Source organism: Alosa pseudoharengus, unplaced genomic scaffold (assembly GCF_046254945.1).
Source record: "Alosa pseudoharengus isolate Yale_2024_CS ecotype anadromous, Long Island Sound unplaced genomic scaffold, YU_APseudo_1.1 YU_APseudo_1.1_scf_3, whole genome shotgun sequence".
NCBI classification, from domain to species: domain Eukaryota; kingdom Metazoa; phylum Chordata; class Actinopteri; order Clupeiformes; family Clupeidae; genus Alosa; species Alosa pseudoharengus.
In genome coordinates, this window is record NW_027468718.1 from 6,791,712 (window position 1) to 6,819,077 (window position 27,366).

At 40.9% G+C, this 27,366-nt stretch overlaps 1 protein-coding gene and 2 long non-coding RNA genes across 9 annotated transcripts; 2 read left to right on the forward strand and 1 right to left on the reverse strand.

Moving 5' to 3' along the window:
• The first annotated feature begins 5,176 nt into the window (after positions 1–5,176).
• Positions 5,177–10,067, forward strand: LOC143100103 (uncharacterized). Of its 4 annotated transcripts, none has more exons than XR_012981833.1 (5): positions 5,177–5,518; positions 5,674–5,956; positions 6,498–6,589; positions 9,611–9,731; positions 9,950–10,067. It is a non-coding gene; the product is annotated as an uncharacterized LOC143100103 (long non-coding RNA). The 4 variants fall into 4 exon arrangements; XR_012981835.1 differs by having other exon boundaries at positions 5,674–5,799; XR_012981832.1 differs by lacking the exon at positions 5,177–5,518 and having other exon boundaries at positions 5,525–5,956.
• A 2,455-nt stretch (positions 10,068–12,522) lies between these two features.
• On the reverse strand, positions 12,523–18,316 carry LOC143100102 (uncharacterized). Of its 4 annotated transcripts, none has more exons than XR_012981829.1 (4): positions 17,974–18,316; positions 16,891–17,824; positions 14,094–14,161; positions 12,523–13,408 (listed from the first exon to the last, which is right to left on the reverse strand). It is a non-coding gene; the product is annotated as an uncharacterized LOC143100102 (long non-coding RNA). The 4 variants fall into 4 exon arrangements; XR_012981831.1 differs by having other exon boundaries at positions 16,891–16,982; positions 17,697–18,316; XR_012981830.1 differs by having other exon boundaries at positions 16,891–16,982; positions 17,558–18,316.
• A 113-nt stretch (positions 18,317–18,429) lies between these two features.
• On the forward strand, positions 18,430–27,270 carry LOC143099513 (up-regulator of cell proliferation-like). The gene is made up of 5 exons (XM_076262474.1): positions 18,430–18,448; positions 18,540–18,632; positions 18,945–22,461; positions 26,409–26,578; positions 27,101–27,270. The coding sequence occupies exons 1-5, from the start codon at positions 18,430–18,432 to the stop codon at positions 27,268–27,270; spliced, it is 3,969 nt and encodes a 1,322-aa protein (XP_076118589.1).
• The last annotated feature ends 96 nt before the right edge of the window (positions 27,271–27,366 follow it).

The window sequence follows — 27,366 nt, forward strand, 5'->3', positions numbered from 1 at the left end:
GCAACCAACATTTAGTAAGAAAAAATGGCACCTAAGATAAGAGCTCCGTGGTTGTGGTTGACATATATTTGCACTATATTTATATTTAATCGTAAACCTTAGTCTGATATTTTTTATACGTAGTGCACATGTATAGTAAGAATGGGATATCATTCTTCTTACAAATAAAGATTGATCAGGAGCGAACAGAAAAAAGTTTTCCCACATCTCTCTTCCTATGCTTACATTGTAATAAAAACAAATAGATACGAACAAACTAATGCTTGTCACAGTAGAGGCTACTACGAACCAAAGGCAATGTTGTGCATTAGCCTAAAGTGTTTATGCTGTGAGCGTGCTACAATTCAGACTAGAAACGAGGCCGTGCCAGTTGCAGTGGCAGCACGATCGGTTCGCATGAGGCGGTGGCGCTGTGAACCACGCAGGTGATTCATTCAGAGAATGTAGCAGTTTCTGCTTCGGACGTCATATGTCACGTGATTTTTCCGTACCAAAGCAACCTTCGGAGCAGTGGTTTAAATGGAACTGAGTTAATGGTTTGAAGCACGTATCAAAGCTTCAGTGTCAGACTGCCATCACTAATGTATACAACCTTAGTTGTGCAGTGATGTTGTGAATATTAACTCATTCATGAATATAAACTCCCCCAGACCCCACCATAGATTTGCCCCCCCCCCCCCCAATATTGACACCACAACTTGTGTTATTCAACATGCTACAACTAATTCACTGTAACTGTTTATATCCTGTTGATAAACTTGCTGTGTTGTATACTTTGTGTTGCATATGCTTTGTCTATATCTGTTCTTTCTAGGCAAAAACGAGCCCATGCAGACAGAACAGATTGTGAGTCAGTCAGATCATCAGATTCGGGTGTCTCTGGAATGTCATCAGACTTGAGGTACACAGGACATACATCAATAAATCTTAACTTGTACACATGCAGTAAATCAGTTATGATTAAAAATGATGAACTTATGGTAGTGATGACGTGGTTATTTCTTAACTTGTACACATGCAGTAAATCAGTTATGATTTAAAATGATGAACTTAGTGATGACATGGTTATTTCTTAACTTGTACACATGCAGTAAATCAGTTATGATTTAAAATGATAAGTATAAGTATAAGTCTATATATTCTTTGATCCCATGAGGGAAATTTGGTCTCTGCATTTGTCCCAATCTGTGAATTAGTGAAACATACTCAGCACACAGTGAATACACAGTGAGGTGAAGCACACACTAATCCCGATGCAGTGAGCTGCCTGCTACAGCGGCGCTCGGGGAGCAGTGAGGGGTTAGGTGCCTTGCTCAAGGGCACTTCAACCGTGGATGTGGGCATGGGAGAGCAGTGCTCACATTTTTCCTACTGGTTGGGGATCGAACAGGTAACCCTTTGGTTACAAGCCCGAAGCCCTAACCAGTAGGCCACGGCTGCCCCCCATGAACTTATGGTAGTGATGACGTGGTTATTTCTTTCAGTCTGTCCAGTAGATATTGTGACGTCTGTTTCAAGACATGTGAAGAAGTGCATCACCTGCAATAACGTCTTCTGTGAGATCTGCGCTATAAAACACTGCAGAGAAATGGATGGACATCAGCTTCAGGACCTGGTATGCTATTTTGTGGTATTGTAATTTAGCGAGATATAATCAGTTCTGTTCCATAGAAATAGATTAAGCATTCCCATTTGATGCACGCCTTTTCAGTGGGGTTTGAGCAGTGCCTAAGAAGTGCATGTCACGCAGGCAGTGTGCACGCTCTAACCTATTAAAGGTGCTCTAAGCGATGCTGCGCCGTTTCTAGGCTAAAACATTTTTGTCACATACTGCAAACAACCCCTCACTGCTCCCCTGTGCCCTGAATACACTGTAAAAATATGCGGTCTCTGTGGACAGCCCAGGCTCCAAAAACGGCAACAAAAACAACTTGGTCCAACCAGTGTGGTAAACTACGAAGCACGTTAGACATATCTAGGCTATCTAGAAATATCGAGGCTACACAAAGCCTTGACTCAGGGGTATAAGTTAAGTGAAACGTGGATAGCACAAGACCGCCTATTTTAAAAAACAATTACTTCCACATTTATGAGCGATAGCGTAATCTACACTCCGGTCATTTTTAGTGTCTAGCAACATCAAATAAATCGATTGTCATAAAATGTTATATGGTATGCACGTCCATAGTGGCATATTTGCACGCACAACACTGTTAAAGTGCATGTGAGATCCAAAATGTTTGTAGAGGCGGAGCTCCACCTGTAAGATATATGATAGAATCCTACATGTGAGATAACTTTGTTTTTCAAGATAATTCATTGGTCAGTGGCCAGTAGTTTTACACAATTTGAGCTATAACCTAGCACATAACCTGCTCCCGACCAGGTTTGGTTGACAGCATAAGACACCATGGTGATACAGCAACGCTAAAACAGATCCACTTTCGTGTCACAGCATACCCTGGCTATGAGCGCAACATACCTCGATAACCCACTAATCGAGCATGTTTAAGAGAGTTTCAATTGCACAGGAGGAGGGGAGGGAGTAGCGAGCTAGCTCTCTGTTTTATTTGAACACCAACAGAAGTGACATTACCCAACATCGCTTAGAGCGAGGTAACGCAACTGACACGCAGTCGCCATGCTGCGGTGTGAGGGTCAAAGCAAAGGGATAAATTGAAATCATCTTCTGATATATGACATTATCCTCACTGCTCAAACGTTCCCTTTGCATTTTTACAACATACATCCCCCCTCTCCAAGTACCTACAGACACACAAAATGGATATTTTGGCAGCTCAGCGTCTGGTTGAGGGGGCAGAGGATAGCCTACAAAAAATATGTCAGGGACTTTGAGAGAGTGAAAAGAGGCGGGTGATAAGTTTGTGAGTTGCACCAATGAATGATTTATTATTTGAATTTCCCCTTGGGGATCAATAAAGTATAAAGTATCTATCTATCTATCTATCTATCTATCTATCTATCTATCTATCTATCTATTTAACTATTATTTAACCTTTACACATTTGTTGAAACATGTTAATAATAAAAACTATGGGGGGGGGGGGGTATTCGTAAAATAAGAGGTGGGCAAACTATGAATTCGGTGATCACGGTAATGTGGACTGTGCCATGCGGTATCGGATTTTTAAAAAAGGCATTCAGAACATGTTTCATGATGGTGGAGGTTATTGTCCAAATGTTTATAACAATACCAGTGGTATTAAATGGTTCTTAGAGTGTTGATGAGTGTGCCTATTGTGAATGTGGACATGTGGAATGTGTAACATTCAAAAATGTGGTGATTTTTGAATGTTTAAAGTTGCAGTTGGTAAATAACCTCTTTTGAGAAGTGTAAAAACTCCAATAAGAGGTGGATAAACTGTGTGTACTTGTGTTTAGCCTTCACTACAGCCCTGGATACAGGATACTAAGGGCTTCAGTAATGCAATTTCCACCACCATGGAAAAAGTGGGCCATTCTTGGGCCTGAAACTGTCTGCTGATTTAGAACACAAAGCTCATGCATGACACAATTCCTCTCCACAATTCCTCTCCTCAATTCCTCAAAAACTATCCCAAACTGATCTACAACTGAACATGGCCAAGTGTCTTGTACCATTCTTCATGAGTCACTCAGGAATTACTCACCTGACACTCATACATTAAGAAGATTCTCTAGGCTTGTGTCATAATTTCCTCCTTCTTGTACAGGCTCAGTCCATTTTATCCATCCAAAAAGGTACCTGCACTTTGTCATGGCTTGATTGTAAATAGATTTACAAACAACATTAAATGAAAACCAACCAACCGGTGACATTAGGCTGAACCATCCCATGTCTTACATATTTTAGATCCACCTGGAAAGATCCAGTTCTCAGTGAGGCCAGACGCAGTGACTTTGAAATGGCCCCCACCAAAGGGCCTTACTGACCACCAAATGTTCAAAGTCACCTGGACTAGTCCAGGCCAAGCACCACGCAGCATACCGGTGCGGCGCTTAGGAGCACAGGTGACCGGGTTGCTTTCAGGACAGAGGTACAACTTTACTGTGGCCACCGTCAGTGAAGATGGATGTGAGAGCTCATATTTGCAAGGACATGTACACACAGGTAATGTATCTGAGGAATATGTTCATATGACCTCTTTGTATGGCTCAAAGTTATTGAAGCTCTGCTACTTTGTGCCTTTGCAAAAATGCTGTCGGTTTTAAGGCCAGAAATGTAAACATTAATCCTAAAGAAGTGGCTTGTCTGAAATATTAACTCTTACACATTGGAGAATTGGTCAGGCAAAGGCTGACTCCTCTTTTTCCCCACAGTTTTATAGAAATAAAAAAGTGATAAATTGCGAACATGCCAGTCAAATTGTTCAGTTAAATAATAAGTATTATTTATACTATTAATTAATACCAATTAATAATAGGAATATATCTTATTGTACATTTAGGGTGGTAGCTTTGGTGGCTAAGGAGCTGGGCTAGCATACAGAAGCCTGAAAAGTTGTGGGTTCAATTCCACCGTTGTGCCCAAAAGCAAGACACTTAAAGCTGCAGTAGGCAAGTCTGACAGATTGAGGGGACTTAGCCAAAATGTTTAATGTTTACAACTCTCATGCCCCTCCCCCACTACCACCGAGCATCCCCTCATCAAGTTTGTGCTCGTCAGTACGCACCGGACTGCACCAGACTGTGATTGACAGTCAGATACACAGCCCTGCTCTGATTGGACCAGAAGCTGTGGAATTTTGCAAAACAAATAACAGGCTCTAGGTGGAGGTAAAAGTGCAGGTTTTTTTCTAAAACCGGCTGATTTATGTTGCTCTGTCTGAGCATAGTGTCGGTTTCAGTGAATATGATCAAAAAAATCTTGCCTACTGCAGCTTTAACCCTGAGTTGCTCTGGAGTCAATGGCCCTTGTGATATAACTGTCATGAGTTGCTTTGGATAAAAGTGTCTGCTAAGTGTATAAATGTAAATGTATATTTCACTGAGTGCTGTGTCACATAATATGGCTAACTGCTGACTACTTACTCTGTGGGGTGTAAGCAGGCTTGACACAATCATGTTTCATTCTATGTGAAGGTTCAAACTCATTCACTGCAGTTTCAGTGGCCATTAATAGGAAATCTATTTTTGATTGTTGGACACAATCATGGTAATCTGCCATCATCAGTATTACCAACACAGTCTCACTCCCTACTCGTCAAAGGTCTGACGCATGGTCAAGGTTCCTTGGCGTCAAATTCCAACGAGAAAGGTGTACCCTTTGCGTCGTTTTTCGACGTGGGGGTCCGTCAGATAGACATTCATGTTAATCCCTCACCGTCAGATATAGACGAAAGGAAATCAAATGTCCATCAAAGGTGATGCCGTCACGCAACCCAGTCTGAAAATCTAACAGGCTTTACAAAATAGCATGGCGAAAAAATGTCTGTTACATTCTTTTGAAGCTGCAGCAACGTGATATCTCGTAGCTCGCTAGACCCTCATTCTGCCTGAGAAGGACCAAACCAGCAAGGTAACTACCATTTTATTCGTTTCTGAGCTAGGGGTAGGCCTACTTCTTTTGTAAACAACTTGTTTTACATATTTATGTTTGTTTATACAGAATGTAATCGATATGTGCTTTCACAACTGATCAACAAATGGACCATTTTCTTGTGTTTGCACTAGCTTCGATACTAGACAGCAGTAGCGAGATATGTAAACATCCGGTAACGGCGAAGCTGGTTACGGTCATGTGACACACGCAACCACAAGAAAGCGGAAACGCGGCATAGAGCGAGCCATGTGGAGAAAGTTAAGCGACGTACATTTTGTAAACAATAATGCTGTTTTTTGTTGTTGTTTTCGAACAAAATATAAGCCTAGTTATCCTGAACAACACTCCTTCATGGTGTACAAAGCCTACAATCGTGCGATTTTAGTGCAATTTTTCAGTGCAGTTCAAAGTCTTGTAAGTGTAAAAGATATGGTCAAATTATAGGCCTACATGAATTAGCTAAATAAATCATTATTCGACACGTTATGCTTAAATTGCCTTGTTTTAAGCAGGTCAATCTCACAATAAGTTATTTATCCTTGGGTCTGGGTAACTCATGGGACAAAACATGTTGTTATTATAGGTTATTACCGTTTTATCCTGAAAAAAAGCCAACATTTCTGTGTCCAAAGTATTGCATTTCTGCAGTGTAGGCTACTATGTAGTGCAGCTTTTAATGTGCTTGTATTTTCCTGCATATGAACTACAAATATTCCTCCAAAACCAGTGTTGACATTTGAAGTAGGCCTATAGGAGTTATTTTTTAGTATTGTAGTATTTGAATATTTACCCACAACAGTTTATGTAGGCCTAATGTATTCTCAAGGCCATTTTTGCATAGGCTCTTCCTTTTTCATGCTAGAGATAATGTAATTATAACCATTGGCCATTTCATGTTTCAAACCTTTGAAATAATTTTACTGATGTTTACTGTTACACCTTAATTGTGCTTCAGCAATGCCAAGACACAATCTGTGAAGCCTGGCCCCGAAGAAGAGGAGGCATGGCCTGTCCCAATGCATGCAGGGCAAAACGAACATACATTTTGTGAGTATTGCTAATATTAAATGACATCCAGGTATACAATACACAACTATGTATAGGCTTGTTGCACGAGTGGCTCTTGGTGGGCTCATTTGTTTCCGATGGAGCCAGGTGTGTTTGAACCTGTCACTATTGTTAATGTAATTAGTGTCTACACCGACTAGGTTGGTTGTGGCACCTAGTGAATCAGCACTTTACAATAAAGAAGGATTTATGCATGTGTTAAATTTGTTATTATTGGCCAAACAAGTAATTCAGTGTCGGAGTGAACATGTAAGAAGCAGAATATAACAGAGGATGTCGTTACAACACAGCTAACATTCCACCGGAGATAGACGAGCCCACCGAGGACCCTTTCGTGCGACTAGTCAATTAGTCTATGTAAATAAAATGATGGGGCAAATAAAGCAGGTAGGTTGGCATTTAAGTATAGTATATAAGTATATATACTCTTTTGATCCCGTGAGGGAAATTTGGTGTCTGCATTTATCCCAATCCGTGAATTAGTGAAACACACTCAGCACACAGTGAACACACAGTGAGGTGAAGCACACACTAATCCCGGCGCAGTGAGCTTGCAACAACAGCGGCGCTCGGGGACAGTGAGGGGTTAGGTGCCTTGCTCAAGGGCACTTCAGCCGTGCCTACTGGTCGGGGTTCGAACCGGCAACCCTCCGGTTACAAGTCTGAAGCGCTAACCAGTAGGCCACGGCTGCCCATAGGTAGTGGTTGCAAGGTTGTTGCTAGGGCAATTGAGATGGTTCCTAGGTTGTTGCTATGGTAGAAATGGTGGTGGCTATGCTAAACCTAGTTGTTGCTATGTTGGTTGCTAGGGTAATCATGTTGGTTGCTGTGGTGGTTGCTAGGTTGACATTATGGTGGTGGTTGTTAGGTCAGTGGTAGGGTAATTGAGATGGTTCCTAGGATGTTGCTATGGTAGATATGTTGGTTGCTATATTAAACAAAGCGGTTGCTATGCTGGTTGCTAGGGTAATCATGTTGGTTGCTATGGTGGTTGCTAGGTTGACATTATAGTGGTGGTTGTTAGGTCAATGGTAGGGTAATTGAGATGGCTAACCATAGCGGTTGCTATGCTAGTTGCTATGGTAATCATGTTGGTTGCTATGCTGGTTGCTAGGGTAATCTTGTTGGTTGCATGAACATTGTAGTGGTGGGTGGTTGCTAGGTTGTTGATTGGGTAATTGAGATGGTTGCTAGGGTGCTGCTAGGGTAGATATGGTGGTTGCAATGTGGTAGGGTAATAGAGAAGGTTCCTAGGTTGTTGCCATGGTAAATATGTTGGTTGCTATATTAAACAAAGTGGTTGCTATGCTAGTTGCTAGGGTAATCATGTTGGTTGCTATGGTGGTTGCTAGGTTGACATTATGGTGGTGGTTGTTAGGTCAATGGTAGGGTAATTGAGATGATTCCTAGGTTGTTGCTATGGTAGATATGTTGGCTGCTATACTAACCATAGCGGTTGCTATGCTGGTTGCTATGGTAATCATGTTGGTTGCTATGCTGGTTTCTTGGGTAATCTTGTTGGTTGCTATGGTGGTTGCTAGGTTGACATTACAGTGGTGGTTGCTAGGTTCTTGATAGGGTAATTGAGATGGTTGCTAGGGTAGATATGGTTGCAATGTGGTAGGGTAATAGAGATGGTTCCTAGGTTGTTGCCATGGTAGATATGCTGGTTGCTTTACTAAACATAACAGTTGCTATGCTGGTTGCTAGGGTAATCATGAAAAGCCCATAGCCTGTAGATGTCAATGAATATGAATGAAGACATGTCCCACCTTCCTATGTACTTTGGTGTATCAAAAGGCGTACATAGGCCCATATTGTAGATTGAGAAACAAATTGCAGTTGATACATTTTGGCCTACACTATTAAGGGACAGCTGAATTGACCACATAAACCATATATTTTCTGAAAGCCCATAGCCTGTAGATGTCAATGAATATGAATTAAGACATGTCCCACCTTCCTACGTACTTTGGTGTATCAAAAGGCGTACATAGGCCCATATTGTAGATTGAGAAACAAATTGTTCAGTTGATACATTTTGGCCTACACTATTAAGGGACAGCTGAATTGACCACATAAACCATATATTTTCTGAAAGCCCATAGCCTGTAGATGTCAATGAATATGAACATTTTGGCCTACACTATTAAGGGACAGCTACGTCTGCTCAGTCAGACTTTGTATGACACAGATGTTATCTCTCATTCTCTGTTTTGTGGTTTAGTGATTTAAGAGTCAGTCTGCAGCTACAGCGGTCTGGGTTCAATATCCAAGTGTGACCATTTGGGTCTACCATAAACAGAAGAGAACAATTGGAAAAACATTTACTTAGTCATTTATATGGTGGTTGCTAGGTTGACATTGTAGTAGTTATCGTAGATATATTGGTTGCTATACTAGGCCCATATTGTAGGAACCAACTGTACAGGTTATATACATTTTGGCCTCCACCAGTAAGAGACAGTTGATTCAACCACCTAATATGAAGATTATGTGAAGAGCCGTATAATACATTTTCTTAAAGCCTATAGCCTGTAGATGTCAATTAATATGAATTAAGACATGTCCAACCTTTTCACTTTGGTGCACCACACATTGTACATAGACCCATATTGATGAACCAACTTATACATTCTGGCCTACACAGCTAATTCAAGCACTTCAACCAAATCATTAACATAAATTAGGAATTGCTCCACCCTTCTCAAATACTTGTGCACTATTTTCAAAACATAGACCTATCTTGTATAGGTGAACTTTAGTCAACTGGGGCGCGTTTCCTAAAACCTTACTTGCTAACTAAGTTAGCACCTTAGTTGCTAATTAAGTTAGCAACTTTGTTGGTTGCAATGCAATTTCCCATTGCCAACCAACAGGTTAGCAACTATGGTTTTGGGAAATGCACCCCAGTATGTTTGAACATGTCAAAAGAAACACTGAGATTGTATTTTCTTTTTTGGTACTCTAAACATTTCAAAAGTTCTTTCTGATTTCCAGGTAATTAACTGTTGATAGGCTCATCCCAAAGCAGAAAGATACTTGACTGCTGAGAGCTGGATTGCTCCTGTGGAAAGAAGCTCCTGGCCTTTTCTCTATTTGGACACAACTGTGGAGGAAGGTGGGACATGTCTCAATTCATGTTAAATAATATCTAAAGAGTAAAGGCTTTTAGAAAATATAAAGTATGCTGTATATTGTTTAAATGTATCAGGCGTACCCTGGATGCACTGATATATGATATAGGGCTATATATGTCTTCATATATATTGCATGTTAGGAGATTGTAGTGTCTCTTGGTATCAATATTTAAATGTTTTATATCTTTCTAATTTCCAGGTTGTCAACTGTTTTCAGGCTCATCACCAAAGCAGAAAGACATAGTGAGACCAGACATGCCAGGAAGGAGCCAAGCACAGCCAAGGGATTTTTCTGCAGCTGTTCCTGCCAGTTATAGATGAACTGTTCCTGAGAATAGATGGGCTTGTCAAGCACATCATTCCGGTGGCGGGACTGTTCCTGTGACCACACGGCTGAACAATGCATCATTCTCATCCATGCCCTCACCCCCCCTCTCCCCCAGACTGGACTACTGCAACCGGTCTTGAAAAGCGCTATGAAAATTAAATGTATTATTATTATTATTATTATTATTTTTGTTATTTGCTCCCTCTGTGTTAGCATATACCTTTGATGTATGTTTTATGTTTATTGGACACTCCCTTGGTTTAAGCAAACACAAACCATTAAAAAATACATATTTGGATATGTGTTGTGCTGAAATAAACCCAGAAACGGGTGTTTAGAGACCATATTTTTCACATACGTTGATAAACAAAAGTTCTTTAATCCTACCCAAACCATTACAACATCCATATTTTGATTGATTATGATACACAGAGGTGTGCTGTACTGAAATAAACCTAATTTCACTGACCTTACATGCTGTGGGAATTTTGATCGATCTTCAAGACATCTTTAGGAACTGACATTTAGAGTGCATGTTTTTCACATATGCTGATAAACAAAAGTTCTTTAATCCTACCCAAACCATTAAAACATCCATATTTTGATTGATTATGATACACAGAGGTGTGCTGTACTGAAATAAACCTAATTTCACTGACCTTACATGCTGTGGGAATTTTGATCTTCAAGACATCTTTAGAAACAGACGTTTAGAGTATATTTTTCACATACTTTGATAAACAAAAGTTCTTAAATCATACCCAAACCATTAAAACATCCATATTTTGATTGATTATGATACACAGAGGTGTGCTGTACTGAAATAAACCTAATTTCACTGACCTTACATGCCTTGGCAAGTTTGATGCACTGGACATACTCAGAAACTACAATTCAGACACCCATATTGGCCAGACAGGCCTAGGTAAGTGTCACACTCATTATTTCATGAAATGTTGGCATGTGGCACATATTTTGATACAGGGTATGATAACAAAGTTGTTTGTCAAATTTGAGACCTCTGACTGCTTGTGTGTTGACAGGAGGCGGAGCCAAAGATTGGAAAATCTAGATTTCTAGGGGGCGCTATAGAGTCTGTGAATATGTGAGGCATGATTTTACTTCTCTCATATATTTTATGTCATATATAGATGTCACATGCCAAATTTAGTCTGTCTATGAGGTATGCAAGTTAGAAATGCTAACCCTAGGTTTAGATGGTCATAATTTGTATAGGTCAGACAGGCCTTGATAGGATTACACCAGTTAATTCAAGATAGTGCCAGCATGTGGCACATATTTTGATACAGGGGATAATAACAAACTAGTTTTTCAAATTTGAGATATCTACTGGCTTCTGTGTTGCCAGGAGGCGGAGCCAAATATAGGAAATATTGGATTTCTAGGGGGCGCTATAGAGTGTGTGAATATGTGATGTGTGATTTTACTACACACTCATATTTTGTGTCATATATGGATGTCACATTCCAGATTTAATCAGTCTAGGGGGTATCTAAGTCACAAATGCTAACCCTAGGATTAGATGTCCATGATTTGCATAGGTTAAAGGAACCATATGTAAGATTATGGCCAAAACTGGTACTGCAATCACTTTCAAATTACTGTAGAGCGGTGTATCCCCTCCCCCCTGACTCGAGGTTGCCAACCCGGATGCCGAAACACTACTTACTTAGTGATTAGTAGATAGGTGGAGGGTAGCGCATCAGGCCAAAACACAACATGACATGACAAAACACAACAACATCAGTTGAGGGCTGCAACTTCACTTTTTAAATGACAATATCCTGGCCAGACTACTGTTGTCAGTGATATATGTATTTGAAATTAACATGATTTCTTAATGTCTAGTGACATATCAGGGCCATTTTATGATTAATTTAAATACATTTCTTACATACGGTTCCTTTAAACAGGCCCTGAAAAGGTTACACCAGTTATTATCAACTAATACCAACATGTGGCACATATATTGATAAGGGGGTAAAAACAAAATAGTTTGTCAAATTTGAGACCTCTAGCTGTTTCTGTGTTGCCAGGAGGCGGAGCCAAAGATTGGCAGAGGTGGCAAGCGCAACTTGAGTGTATTAAATTGACAAACCGTTTGTGTTGCTTAGGAACGAGATAAAACTTATTATGGTCTGAGCATTGCGTTACGTTTGCGCTGGCTGATGTGATCCTTGCCTTATAGTTAGAAATGCCAACCCATTATGTACATGTCCATGAATGGCAAAGGTCAGACAGGTCAGATAAGGTTACACCAGTAATTTTCAACTAATAACAACATGCGGCACAAATTGATTTAGGGGAATAAACTGGTTTGCTGTATTTGAGACCTGATCTGAATCTGATCTGATTGTGTGTTACTGTAGCTTCCAGGGTGTGTGAGGTAATTTCACTCTGATCCCATATTTACAAAGCCTAGATTCAAGTTCAAGTTTGGTTTATTGTCATGTATTTAGTAGGCCTACAATACAATGAAATGCATTTTGCTCCATCACTCACATGCAGTATAACTGGTTAAAATCACTCTAAAATGCAAAACAATGGTAATCAGTTTTTAATGTGATTATGGAAATTTTAATCTAAGTGCAAAAATAGCAGTATTGCTGAAGCCTATAGTAAAATAGCACCAATTACTTGGTGTGGTACTTATATCATGCTAAGAGCAGCAGTTAGTGTGAGACAGTTATCTTTATGTGTGGTGAGTTTATTAGCCTCACTGTTCCTCAGCCAGGTGGTTCTAGTCCTGATACTCCATACAGGGAGGGGGGATTCAGTCCATTAGCAAGTAGGGTGGAATTCTTCATGATGCAAAATACCTGTAGAAAGTCTTATATGTATCTACTGATGTAAAGGTCATTGACAATGGGTAGATTGCTGCCAATACTCTGTACTGTTGTAACCACCTGATGCAGTACACCACAGGAAGTGAGGATGTGCTCCACAACACAGCTGTACATGGAAGCAAGAACTAAGGTGTCAAGGCCAGCATGATTCAGCCTCCTCAGGAAGTAGACAAACAAGGCGGGCCTTGTTTACATGCTGGCTGTCTTGTTGCTTGTGGAAGGACACCACATTATCAGCTCCTTTGATGTAGAGAGAGGGGATCTTGGGGGATTGAAGGATGATTGTGTTAATGGTGCAACTGATGAGCAGTCATTCATTGGAATCCTTGCTCTCCAAACATGCCAGAGTCAGGAGAACCACAGATGAGCAGAAATTAGTACTGGAACACTTATTTCTGTAGGTGTTCTGTTGGAGTCATATAATGTAATGCAACCCAAACATCAGGATATCAGGAGCAAGGATCTGTGAAAACATAAGTAGAGGGGACAAATTTAAAATAAGTCTAGAAAACATTAGGACAAATTTATACATGGTTCTATTTTGTATATTGGCAAACGAAAGGCACATATGATACGTTTTAAGCTCCAACTCAAAGGCAAAGCAATTTCACCTAACCAAACCATATCTTTTCTGAAAGCTTTTCACTAGTAGATGTGAATTAACATACATTAGGACATATCCCACCTTTCTGCAAACTTTGGCGGCCAAAAATCTGTACATGGTTCTATTTTGTATGTATAAATCTAATGTGAAAATATAAGGATAGATCATCTTAAGAACCCTAAATGATATCTTTTTGGAATTATTGTAGTGTGTAAATGTGATTTAAGATATAATAAGTTATATTCCACCCTTCTGTGGTCTTGACAATATCATATGCCAGGATGAGATCACTGTTCTGAGTGACGGATAATTTTGAGCACTGGTAGTTTTTAGGGTGAAATATAAGGATAGATCATCATGTCATCATGTAGTGTATAGATATGATGTAAGCTATAATAATCTGTATTCCACTGTTCCTGCAAACTTTTGTGCACATATACTGGTGAATGAAGGATATATATGACACGTTTCAAGCTACAAAACGAAGGAAAGGCATATTCACCGAACTGTACATTTTCTGAAAGCCTGTCACTAGGTGTCCCACCTTATTGAAGTTCACGGCCATCACAAAGCAGAAGGGCAGCACTGCACACATGGGACCCTCTCGAACTTCTGTAGGATGTAAAGGCAAGACTTTTAGAAAGTATATGCTTTAGGTGGTTGAATTACCTGTCCCTAATAGTGGAGTCCACAATGGCCAGGGTGGTCCATATCACAGCAAGGCCTGAACAACCTGCAAACGTTATTCACCTTATAATACAATTGCACTGACCTCATCTGACATTAGAGTAAAGAAAAAATGCTTCCCAATTATGTCAATGGAAGATTGTCAATTATCATTATTTAAGGTTTTGGAGTTTAATATTCAAAGTAGATGTTATGGCTACAACCCAATAGGTGTCCCTGGCATTGTTCATTGTGTTGTACAATCTAAACTCACTGATTAAAACACCTAATTACCAGTTAAAATCTATTTAGCAGGTTTTAAGTGCATTGTTATGCTAATGGTTCCCATGCAGGATAGTAGGCTATAAATAAATAAACAAATATATAAAACAAATAAATCGCCTATTAAGCAATTGAGAAAAATAACCCATTTTCGTAGGCCATCTGAGAATCAAAATTCTCAAGGTTCATGCTCATCTCATAATAATTAAATCCTTGTATTTGTATAACAACAGTATATCGTGCAGTAGCCTACTAACGTTAGTCCTTATTATAATTATTAGCCTGTGTAGTCGCTAACTTTAGTTGCCAATGTTTTGTTTGGCGATGCCAGCGATAGTGTTGGTGCATACGATTCATAAACGCCTCTTCAGGAGATTCAGTCTCTCATCTTCTGGGGTTTCAGAGTTAAACAAAAGTATTAAATTAATATAAATTGTAGCAAATGCCCGACTGTTACCTGTATTCTCCGCCATCTTTACATACCCTGTGTAAACAAGTGTAAGGGACAGCAATAGTTTCCGGATTGCCAGCCAATGGGAGCAACCAGTGCTAACGACCAATCATATACAGAATGCACACACTTTAAGATTTTAAAGTGATGAAATGAGCTACACTTTCTCTTGCAAATGTAGTTGTAGTCTTATCACTACCAATCAAAAGAGGGGGTTTGTTAATATTCTAATATTCTTTTTCTCTAGAAACCACCATAGCAACCAACAAGATTACCATAGTAACCAGCATAGCAACCAACATGATTACCCTAGCAACCAGCATAGCAACCGCTATGTTTAGTATAGCAGCCAACATATCTACCATAGCAACAACCCAGGAACCATCTCACTTACCCTACCATTGACCTAACAACCACCACCATAATGTCAACCTAGCAACCACCATAGCAACCAACATGATTACCCTAGCAACCAGCATAGCAACCGCTATGTTTAGTATAGCAGCCAACATATCTACCATAGCAACAACCTAGGAACCATCTCAATTACCCTACCATTGACCTAACAACCACCACCATAATGTCAACCTAGCAACCACCATAGCAACTAACATGATTACCCTAGCAACCAGCATAACAACTGCTTTGTTTAATAAAGCAACCACCATTTCTACCATGGCAACAACCTAGGAACAATCTCTATTACCCTACCACATTGCAACCACCATATCTACCCTAGCAGCACCCTAGCAACCATCTCAATTACCCTATGAACCACCATAGCAACAAACAAGATTACCCTAGCAACCAGCATAGCAACCAACAAGATTACCCTAGCAACCAGCATAGCAACCACTTTGTTTAATATAGCAACCACCATTTCTACCATGGCAAAAACCTAGGAACCATCTCTATTACCCTACCACATTGCAACCACCATATCTACCCTAGCAGCACCCTAGCAACCATCTCAATTACCCCATCAATAACCTAGCAACCACCACTACAATTTCAACCTAGCAACCACCATAGCAACCAACAAGATTACCCTAGCAACTAGCATAGCAACCAACAAGATTACCCTAGCAACCAGCATAGCAACCACTTTGTTTATTATAGCAACCAACATATCTACCATAGCAACAACCTAGGAACCATCCCAATTACCCTACCACTGACCTAACAACCACCACCATAATGTCAACCTAGCAACCACCGTAGCCATCAACATGATCACCCTAGCAACCAGCATAGCAACCACTTTATTTAATATAGCAACCAACATATCTACCATAGCAACAACCTAGGAACCATCTCAATTACCCTACCACTGACCTAACAACCACCACCATAATGTCAACCTAGGAACCACCACAGAAACCAACAGGGTAATACCCTAGCAACCAACAAAGCAACCACTATGTTTAGCATAGCAACCACCATTTCTACCATAGCAACAACCTAGGAACCATCTCAATTGCCCTAGCAACAACCTTGCAACCACTACCTAAATGCCAACCTAGCAACCACTATTCTGCTTTATTTGCCCCATCATTTTATTTACATAGACTAATTGACTAGTCGCACAAAAGGCTCCTCGGTGGGCTCGTCTATCTCCGGTGGAGTGTTAGCTGTGTTGTAACGACATCTTCTGTTATATTCTGCTCCTTATATGTTTACTCCGACACTGAATTACTTGTTTGGCCAATAATAACAAATTTAACACATGCATAAATCCTTCTTTATTGTAAAGTGCTGATTCACTATGTGCAACAACCAACCTAGTCCGTGTAGACACTAATTACATTAACAATAGCGACAGGTTCAAACACACCTGGCTCCATCGGAAACAAACGAGCCCACCAAAAACCACTCGTGCAAAAAGCCTATACATAGTTGTGTATTGTATACCTGGATGTCATTTAATATTAGCAATACTCACAAAATGTATGTTTGTTTTGCCCTGCATGCATTGGGACAGGCCATGCCTCCTCTTCTTCGGGGCCAGGCTTCACAGATTGTGTCTTGGCATTGCTGAAGCACAATTAAGGTGTAACAGTAAACATCAGTAAAATTATTTCAAAGGTTTGAAACATGAAATGGCCAATGGTTATAATTACATTATCTCTAGCATGAAAAAGGAAGAGCCTATGCAAAAATGGCCTTGAGAATACATTAGGCCTACATAAAACTGTTGTGGGTAAATATTCAAATACTACAATACCAAAAAAATAACTCCAATAGGCCTACTTCAAATGTCAACACTGGTTTTGGAGGAATATTTGTAGTTCATATGCAGGAAAATACAGTACTTTGTACATTAAAAGCTGCACTACATAGTAGCCTACACTGCAGAAATGCAATACCTGGACACAGAAATGTTGGCTTTTTTTCAGGAAAAAACGGTAATTAGCCTATATTAACAACATGTTTTGTCCCATGAGTTACCCAGACCCAAGGATAAATAGCTTATTGTGAGACTGACCTGCTTAAAACTAGGCAATTTAATGTCAAATTAAATCATTGCACTCATTTCGAAAATTTAAGCATAACGATTTATTTAGCTAATTCATGTAGGCCTATAATTTGACCAAGTCTTTTACACTTACAAGACTTTGAACTGCACTGAAAAATTGCACGATTGTAGTAGGCTTTGTACACCATGAAGGAGTGTTGTTCAGAATAACTAGACCTATATTTTGTTCGAAAACAACAACAAAAAACAGCATTATTGTTTACAAAATTTACGTCGCTTAACTTTCTCCACATGGCTCGCTCTATGCCGCGTTTCCGCTTTCTTGTGGTTGCGTGTGTCACATGACCGTAACCAGCTTCGCCGTTACCGGATGTTTACATATCTCGCTACTGCTGTCAAGCTAGTGCAAACACAAGAAAATGGTCCATTTGTTGATCAGTTGTGAAAGCACATATCGATTACATTCTGTATAAACAAACATAAATATGTAAAACAAGTTGTTTACAAAATAAGTTCCCCTAGCTCAGAAATGAATAAAATGGTAGTTACCTTGCTGGTTTGGTCCTTCTCAGGCAGAATGAGGGTGTAGCGAGCTATGAGATATCACGTTGATGCAGCTTCAAAAGAATGTCACAGCCATTTTTTCGCCATGCTATTTTGTAAGCCTGTTAGATTTTCAGACTGGGTTGCGTGACGGCATCACCTTTGATGGACATTTGATTTCCTTTCGTCTATATCTGACGGTGAGGGATTAACATGAATGTCTATCTGACGGACCCCCACGTCGAAAAACGACGCAAAGGGTACACCTTTCTCGTTGGAATTTGACGCCAAGGAACCTTGACCATGCGTCAGACCTTTGACGAGTAGGGAGTGAGACTGTGTTGGTATTACCAAGAAAGCTACAGAGAAGTGAGACTCTTAACTCTAACTCTTCTACCCTGCAGAGATTCCTCCACCAGAGAATCTCAGTGTGGATCTGGGGGCCTCAAGTATCTCTCTGACATGGAGCAAGCCCGACCGAGTTGACCAGGTGTTTTACCTACTAGAGCTCTTCAAAGAAAAGAAGTGCATTGATACCATTCACAGTGACGCCCCCCATCATACCATCACAGACCTACAACCAGGACAAGATTACACTATCAATGTGTCCACAGTGGTGACCAATGGCAAACCAAGCAAACCGATCTCCAAAACCTTCAGAGTGGGTAAGGAAACAAAGGAAGGAAACATACTGAAACAAAACCAGAAATGAACTATAGGTTATATTGCACATAGGTAGGTGTCTATTGTAAACAGGGATATGCTATACTGCACTTATTTAAGGTGCCTATCGTAAACAGGCATATGCTATATTGCACATAGGTAGGTGCCTATTGTAAACAGGGATATGCTATATTGCACATAGGTAGGTGCCTATTGCAAACAGGGATATGCTATACTGCACTTATTTAGTTGCCTATTGCCTGTCTCTTGGTGGTGTTGACACTAGTCATTGATTTTGCTTTCATCACCCCCAGGTCCTGGTCTTCCTGAGTTTCTGGCTGCTTTGGGTCTGAAGGATCTTCATGGAGGGAAGCTCACACTCAGCTCAGCCCTGGAGATCAACAGTAACACAATTTCTGAAAAACCAGCAGAAAATCTGAAAGAACTACCACATAACTTCTTAAATGGACTGATGTTGGCCAATGTTAATGCTAGAAACATCAGATGTGTACAGGCTCAAAATCATGACTACAGTTTCTCTGATGATAGTAATGAATCTGATACCATAAATCCTCTAGATTTGATCCTTGCTCTTTTCCATTGTGCAGATCCTTTCCTCCAGCAGGAATTGGTCTCTAAAATGTCTATGTGTCAGTTTGCTGTTCCTCTGTTGTTGCCAAACTGTGATACCCAACAAAGCACCCTGATGTTGTGGGCCATGAGAGACCTGGTGAAAAAGTTCAGACCTCAATCTGTAGCTAGTGACAAGGCATTTGTTCAGGGCAGGATTGTGGAAAAAGCCATCCCTATGGTGTCTTTCGTTAGACTAGGAGAGAGCAGTTTAGCCACATCTCAAACTCTGAACAAGCTTCTTAGTAATCCTCATCAGCAAAACTACGCATTTGTTCATCATGACATGGAGTGTGGAGATGTGCCCAGGAGAATCTCAGATGGACTGGTTGAGGTCAGCTGGTACTTCCCCTGTGGGAAAGGAAACACAGACATATTCACCGAGCCTGTAGCTATGGCCAATCTGAGAGGAGACGGTATGCTTTTTAAGACCCAGATATCCTTCCTGTGTCAAACCTCAGCTGCAGTTTTCATATTCAGTGATGACCTACAGGGAGACCTCAGCACTCTGACCAACGACAGGAACAAAGCAAAGCTGTTCCTGGTCTCCAGCTCTCAGAGTGAGAACTTCAGCATGGAGACACTCAAAGAGACATGCAGAAAACTCAACATCAGGGACAAGAATGTGATCGTAAAGAAGAGGCAGAATAATGCAGAGTTTGTGAAGACCCTTCGATCCTGTGTGAGTGGAGTCATTGAAAAGAAACCAGCTGTAATGAAAATGGTGGACATGGCGGAGGTTGCTCGTCAGGCTGGTATTGAAGTAGATGAGGACTGCGGCGAGTGTGTTAAGGGCAGACGTTACGCTGAAGCCATCAGTAACAGTATTGATGATATTGCAAAGTTCAAGGTGCAACAGTTGCCCTTGCATGGAAAAATGTGGAAGGAGATCAGCCAAGCGGAGGAAGAAATGTACAGAATGAAAAAGACAGTCAAAGGGCAAGATGTAAAACAGTGCAGAGCTTTACTCCAGCACAAAGTTAGTGATTTGAGGAAGAAGCAGCACCAGGCAGATATTTCGGAGGCCATGACCAACTTCACAGATGGGATATCCCAGTCAAGAGTAGTTCGCCTCTATTTCCTTAAGTGGTTAAAAATTCAGTTGGACAACCTTTGCCATCAGAATCGTGAACAACAGAAAACACACTCTCACAGAATACCACAGGCCAAGGGAGCATCTGCATCATTAGCTGATCAAATCGCCAACTGCACACTGGGTCTTGAGCACTTCTTACGTGAGCTGGGCCAACTTTATGAGTGCGCTTGCTCCCTTCCAGAAGACAAAAGAGCCAAACAGCAAGTCCAGCACCTGCCTTCTCTGTGTGCTCAGATGCTGCTGGATGGGTTTCCAGTTGAGCTGGTCGATGGAGACGCAGCAAACATCCCAATGAAGTGGATATCAGAAGTCCTGACCCGGCTACATCAGCTGGTGGACTCCAAGAGTAGGATCCTGGTGATGACTGTGCTGGGAGTGCAGAGCACTGGAAAGTCCACCCTCCTCAACACCATGTTTGGAGTGCAGTTTGCAGTTAGCAGTGGAACATCTACCAGAGGAGCCTTCATGCTGCTGATTAGAGTCTCTGAGGAACTCCGATCTGAGCTCAAGTGTGACTTCATCATGATCATCAACACAGAGGGCCTAAAATCACCTGAGTTGGCCGCATTAGACATAAACTACGAACACGACAATGAACTCGCAACGCTGGTCATAGGACTCAGTGACATAACCATCATCAACATTTCCATGGAGAACAACACAGAGATGAAGGACATTCTGCAGATTGTGGTCCATGCATTCTTCAGAATGAAGGAGGTTCCGAAGAAGCCCAGATGTGTGTTTGTGCATCAGAACATGCCAGACATGGCTGCTTACGAGAACAACCAGAGAGAGCGGACGAAGCTGATGGACCAGCTGGATGAGATGACCCGGATAGCAGGTAAAATGGAGAGAAAAGAAGGGAACACAAAGTTCACTGATGTGATGAAACATGATTCTGACAAAGACAACTTCTACATCCCTGCACTTTGGAATGGAAGTCAGCTGATGGCGCCAGTGAATGCTGGCTACAGTGAAGCTGTCTATGGGCTCAAGAAGAGTTTGCTCGACTCCGTACACGTATATGATGACATCGAGATGAATGATGCGACAGAGTTCAACAAGTGGACAAACATCTTGTGGAATGCAGTGAAATCGGAGAAAGACGTCTTCAATTTCAAAAATAGCATGGTGGCTGACGCTTACAACGCACTACGTGCTGAATTTGAAAAATGGGTGTGGTCTTTCCGTTTCTCAATGCGCAACTGGCATTGTGAGAAAGAAAAACTCATTTCTGAAGATGGAGATTTTTCAACATCCAAACTGGCAGAAATATTACATGAGGCTGCAACAACTCTGAATAAAGAAGTGGCAGTGATTGACAAAAACCTTGAAGAATACTTTGCGAAGAATGACAGCCATACTCTGTTGGTACAGGAATACAAAGAAGATTTCAGGAACAGTGTCAGACGCCTGAGAAGAGAGACCGAAATTTCGATAGAAAACTCTTTGAAGAGACCCATTAAGTCGAGAGAGGGAATCGAAATTATGAAGAAAATTGCATCAGACATAATACAGAGAAAGATTCGAGAACTGCAGGGCAAATGTAAGGGGACAAGAACTGTTCTAACTGATAAAGATCTTGAAAGTGAATTTGAGAAGTTATGGAAAGTCATTATATATAACCTGTCAATTAATTTGATACCAGCGCAAGATGTTTGTAAGGGAGTTCAGTCTGTGCTGCTGTCACATTTTAAGACAAACACTGGACATGCCGAACTGATTCTTCAGTCCAATTTGCAGGATTGTGGACTGGAGAAATTCACTGTGATAAAACAGTGGCTTGGAAAAAATCGTAGAAATCAACAGCAGATCCAGGATATCTGTGATGCTGTCAATACAGAATGTGAGAGCTTTGTGTCAGGGAAAGTGCAGAGAAATGCCTGCTACAAAGATGCAGATATTGGAGACCTCCTGCAAATAATTGACAAGAGAATGAAAGACCAGGGACTGGGTGAAGAAGGTGAAATCTATCTGAAATTACACGTCTGTGGTCACGCAGTGAGAGAGTTCCGGAAGATGCACAGCCACATTGGTGATCTGAATGATCATGCAGCATATCTGCAAAGTTTGAAACCTAATCTACAGGCATTATTCAAGAGACAGTACAGGCGTGAGTGCCTTGTTTGAAACCTAATCTACAGGCATTATTCAAGAGACAGTACAGGCGTGAGTGCCTTGTTTGACGCTCAGTACAGTCATTTATTGTGTATTAGTAGCATTGTGTATAAAGGGCAAGACAGTGTTTTATGCGGGGGGAAAAAGACATGTATTAACTGAATCTGTTTATTAACCACAGTGCACAATAGCCCCATGAATCAGAATCAGATTGTGCTTTAATAAAGACGAATGAAGAAAAAAAAGAAATGTATATGCATAGCCCACCCCCATGTATTAACCTCATAGCTTAAGACATTTTGCAAAATCAATGTATAAACCTCAATTAATGGTCAGGAAATTACAGTAATACAAATGTTGGCTATGCAACAGCTGAGAAAATATTTTGAATAGCTATACTGTAGTTTCTAACATATTTACAGGTAACCAGTTTAAAGCATCTCCTTGCCATTAGAAACTACAGGTCTGACAAATTACCATTATCATTGCTTACATTTGACTAATAATCATGGCACATTAAAGTGAGTGATGGGCATGTGAGAAAAAGTCAAACTTTCAAACCCAGTCAGGAGACATTGTTCAGATTGCTATGATCAAAATGACCAAGCATATTCAGTCTTTGAATTTGTATTCTATGAATGATATTAAGTGTATGATTGTCTTATTTGCTGTCATGTGCATGTATACCTGTTGATATATTAATCAGTGTTGATCACCATGGAAACACTAAGGATTATAATAGCAAAACAAAACAGTTGCATTGAAAAAAAGCTAATGTTCCGTTAAAGTTATTGTTTACCTTATGTTCTTTGATTATTCACTTTTCTGACTAATGTTCCGTTCAAGTTATTGTTTACCTTATGTTCTTTGATTATTCACTTTTCTGACTAATGTTCCTATAAAGTTATTGTTTACCTTATGTTCTTTGATTATTCACTTTTCTGACTAATGTTCCGTTCAAGTTATTGTTTACCTTATGTTCTTTGATTATTCACTTTTCTGACTAGTTGTATTTTGTTTGTTGTTTGATCAATGTATGTATGTCATCAATGTCACTGAATTAAATAAAAATAGTTCCAACTGCAAAAAAGGTACAGAGTGTGCAACCATTTTCTTTATGTGTTTAATAAAACTTAATATTTTTTGTTTGTGAGAAAACACGCATCACTTTGACAATGTTTAAAATTGATAAAACACATTGCAACTAGAAATGTAATGCCAGAGGAATTACAATACAATTACAATTATCACTTAATCTTTGAGTTCATACAAACCCTCGTACCAAAAAACCTTGTGTGTCAAGGCGTTCTTGAGATATAACACTCAAGGTGTTTTGACCTTGACATTTGACCTTTGACCTCCAACATCAATTCACTTCATCTTTGAGTCCATACAAACACTCATACCAAATTTCAGGCATGTATGTCAAGGCATTCTTGAGATATCGCTCTCAGAGTATCCATGGACTTGACCTTTGACCTCCAACATCAACTCACTTCATCTTTGAGTCCATACAAACACCAAATTTGAAGCATATGCGTCAAGCCGTTATGGAGATTTATGTGCAAAGCATGAGATATGGCTGTGCCTTTTATTTTGACACACGGGAAACACTTAAACAGAATGTGTAGTTTTAGGGAGCGCCAGATTGTATGGATTAGAAGCGGAGACAGTTGGATTCACAGGTGACACCTGTGCCAGTGTTCTGATTAGCCCGGGAACTACTCTGGGAACTTAATGAGTGCAACTGGCTTTAGGCCATTATGACATCACTAAGTCTATGGGGGAAAATGAGCTTTTTAACGTTTTTTATCCCCTATTTCTCAAAAAGTATAAACTTTAAAAAAAAATCTGAAATAATAACTCTTTTGCCCCACTCCAGACCTTCAGAACGGTTATTTCAACATGTCTGTACGTTAAGTGGTTAGAGTCACATTCATTCTTGAAAAGGTAAAAAGAAAAGGGTATAATAAGAAGAAGCCAGGAGATATATATAAATACATGAACATGCCACAGTCTTCAAGTGAGTGTACACTAACCCTTGCTAGTGTAGCCTATAGGGTATGTTGTATGTGCCAGTAACAGAATGCTGAGTGGGATTTTTTTGTATGAATATTGTACCCCTGATCTATGGTGACATGATTACGATGATGGCATGTGTAACTGTAATGTAACTGTCAGGACAATTCAATTCAATTTGTTGTGCTTATAGAGCGCCACAACATTACACATGTATCATGGCGCTTTACAGAATGTAGGCCATCAGAGAAAGAAGAGAAGAGGAAGAAAAGAAAAGAAAGAAAGAAAGAAGGAAGGCCCATGGGTCAGGCCCTTGTGGATCTGCTCGAGGTTTCTTCCTATATGTATCTCCAATTCTAGGGAGTTTTTCCTCGCCCCGGTTACCCCGGTTACCCCGGTTACCCATGGGCCTTCTTTCTTTTCTTTCTTTTTTCTTTTCTTCCTCTTTCCTTCTTCCTCTGATTGCCTACGTTCTGTAAAGCGCCATGATACATGTGTAATGTTGTGGCGCTCTATAAGCACAATAAATTGAAATTGAAATTACAGGTGTCTTATTCCTCCTGGTGAAAGGAGAGTCCACTGAAGATGCATTTGAGCTTGCTTGACTTCAAAAACAGCGTGACAGACTATCCCACGTGGGTACAGCAAATGGAAAAAAGGCAGACATTCTCAAATGCTAGAGCACCGACATAAACATCTGAGAAACGTGCATGTGGCAAAGAAAGGATGCATTACAGAAATAGGATTTTCTTTCTATAACAAATGTGAGCGGCCACTGGCTTTGTGGCTATGGACATATTTGAGAAATGAGACTTTTGTGTCACATTGTAGTTTTGACATTTCCTGAAAAAGGAAGTGCTTTGTTTTGGGGCTTTGAGAACACTGTGCTCACCTATGCAGATTTCTTTTTACCTATACAATAGGACGACTGGGAAGAAACAACTGCTTTGACATTATGTCAAAAACACCTACAGTCTGTGTGTCTAGACATGCAAGACGCAAAGCAGCTCTCTTGTAATACCACGTTGTTCCAAACGTGGCGCTGTAGTGAATTCAATGCAGGTCAATAGAACAGTGCCATGTGTCTGCTTTCACAACACACATGGAAGTGTAAAGAGGACATCAAACCATATAGTCTCCCAAAACTCTTTTATTATTATTTGAATATTCTTCATTATGTCTATAGTGGCAGGATATCCACTATCTAATAAAATATCTGTGATATTTGCTGCTGTGTTGATAAAAGACTAGAAGAGCCCTCACTCCACTCCAGACCAGTAGTTCCGACAGTATGGAGTACACAGTGCCATCTAATGGCATACCAATGATACTACACTAATGTCTCCCAATTATGGACAAGTTCGCTTTAGCACTTTATTTTTTATTTTCTGTTTTTACATCCACTCATGCAGACTATACAGGAATGAACTAATTTAAAATTATGTTTGTGCTTTTGTGTGTGATTTTAACAGCATGATCTGTTCATATAATCCTCTTCTGCCAAGCTGTGTATCAGACAATACAAAGCTTAGAATTCTGGACTGTGTGAAATGTCAAAATGTTATAGCATAAGTGTTATATAAAAGTGTAATAATAATAATAAAAATAATAATAAATTAGTTTTATATAGCGCCTTTCTAGAAACTCAAGGTCACTTTACAAGAAGGGGTGGTGGTAAGTGTGTGTGCATGATGTGTGTGTGTGTGTGTGTGTGTGTGTGTGTGTGTGTGTGTGCATGATGTGTGTGTGTGTGTGTGTGTGTGTGTGTGAGTGTGTGTGTGTGTGTGTGTGTGTGTGTGTGTGTGTGTGTGTGTGCATGATGTGTGTGTGCGCAGGAGTGCTGGGTGAGATGGTGAGGGAATTAGAAGCCAAAGGCCTCAGTGAAAAGATGTGTTTTGAGGTGTTTTTTGAACAGGCCCACAGAAGAGGCATGGCGGATGTGGAGGGGGAGCTGGTTCCAAAGAGTTGGGGCGGACACACAGAAGGCCCTGGTCCCCAAAGGTCTTAAGTCTGGTGCGGGGTATGGCCAGCAGGTCCTTGTTGGAGGACTGGAGGGACCGCAGAGGGGTGTAGGGGGTCAGAAAGGTATTTAGGGGCCAGAGCATGGAGGGACTTGTACAGGTGAGAAGCAGGATTTTGTCAATGATGCGGATGGAGCTGCATGAGGATGGGGCTTAGTGCCCGTTAAGACCCTGGCAGCTGGGTTCTGAATGTAACCTGCGTTGTGTTGAACCTGCGTGATTCAGCCCTGCACATGCCCGGGCTCGAACCCGCGAACAGCAGCAGCACCTCGGATCGGGAGGCGAGCGCGCTGACAGTTGAGCCAATAGCCCAGGCTACTGGCTCGCATGCCAGCAGCACTCTTGAGGCGTCGGGGAGTGAGGTTTACCAACGTTCCACAAGCACAGCTAAGCTAGCTGGCATCCGTTACATGAACATATTACAGCCTGTCCGGGGCCTTGGAGGGAAGGCCTGTGAGTATGGCATTTGTGACGGCCCAGCTTTGCCGTGCCGTGAGGTGTTACGCCTTTTCCTCCCTTTGCCTTTATGGTGCCTCTGAGCACTAGGCATATTGTTCCTGTTTGTCATGTCTATTTCGACCTGCAGGAGGAGCTGGAGGGTTCCAGTGGGTTGTCGTTAATGAGGGGCGTGGCTCCGTGTCAATGGACTCCTGTGTCCTGTGGCCTCATTCGGTCTCTCTGTCCGGTTCTGGCTTGACGCTGCTGAGAGCTGGCTGCAGCTGTTCAAATGGCCTTTTCTTCATGCACTACACATAGCCTACACCAGGGATGGGCAACTGGCGGCCCGCGGGCCGCATGGGGCCCTCCTCCTCACTCAGTACGGCCCGCAGATCTATTTTGAAATGTCATTAA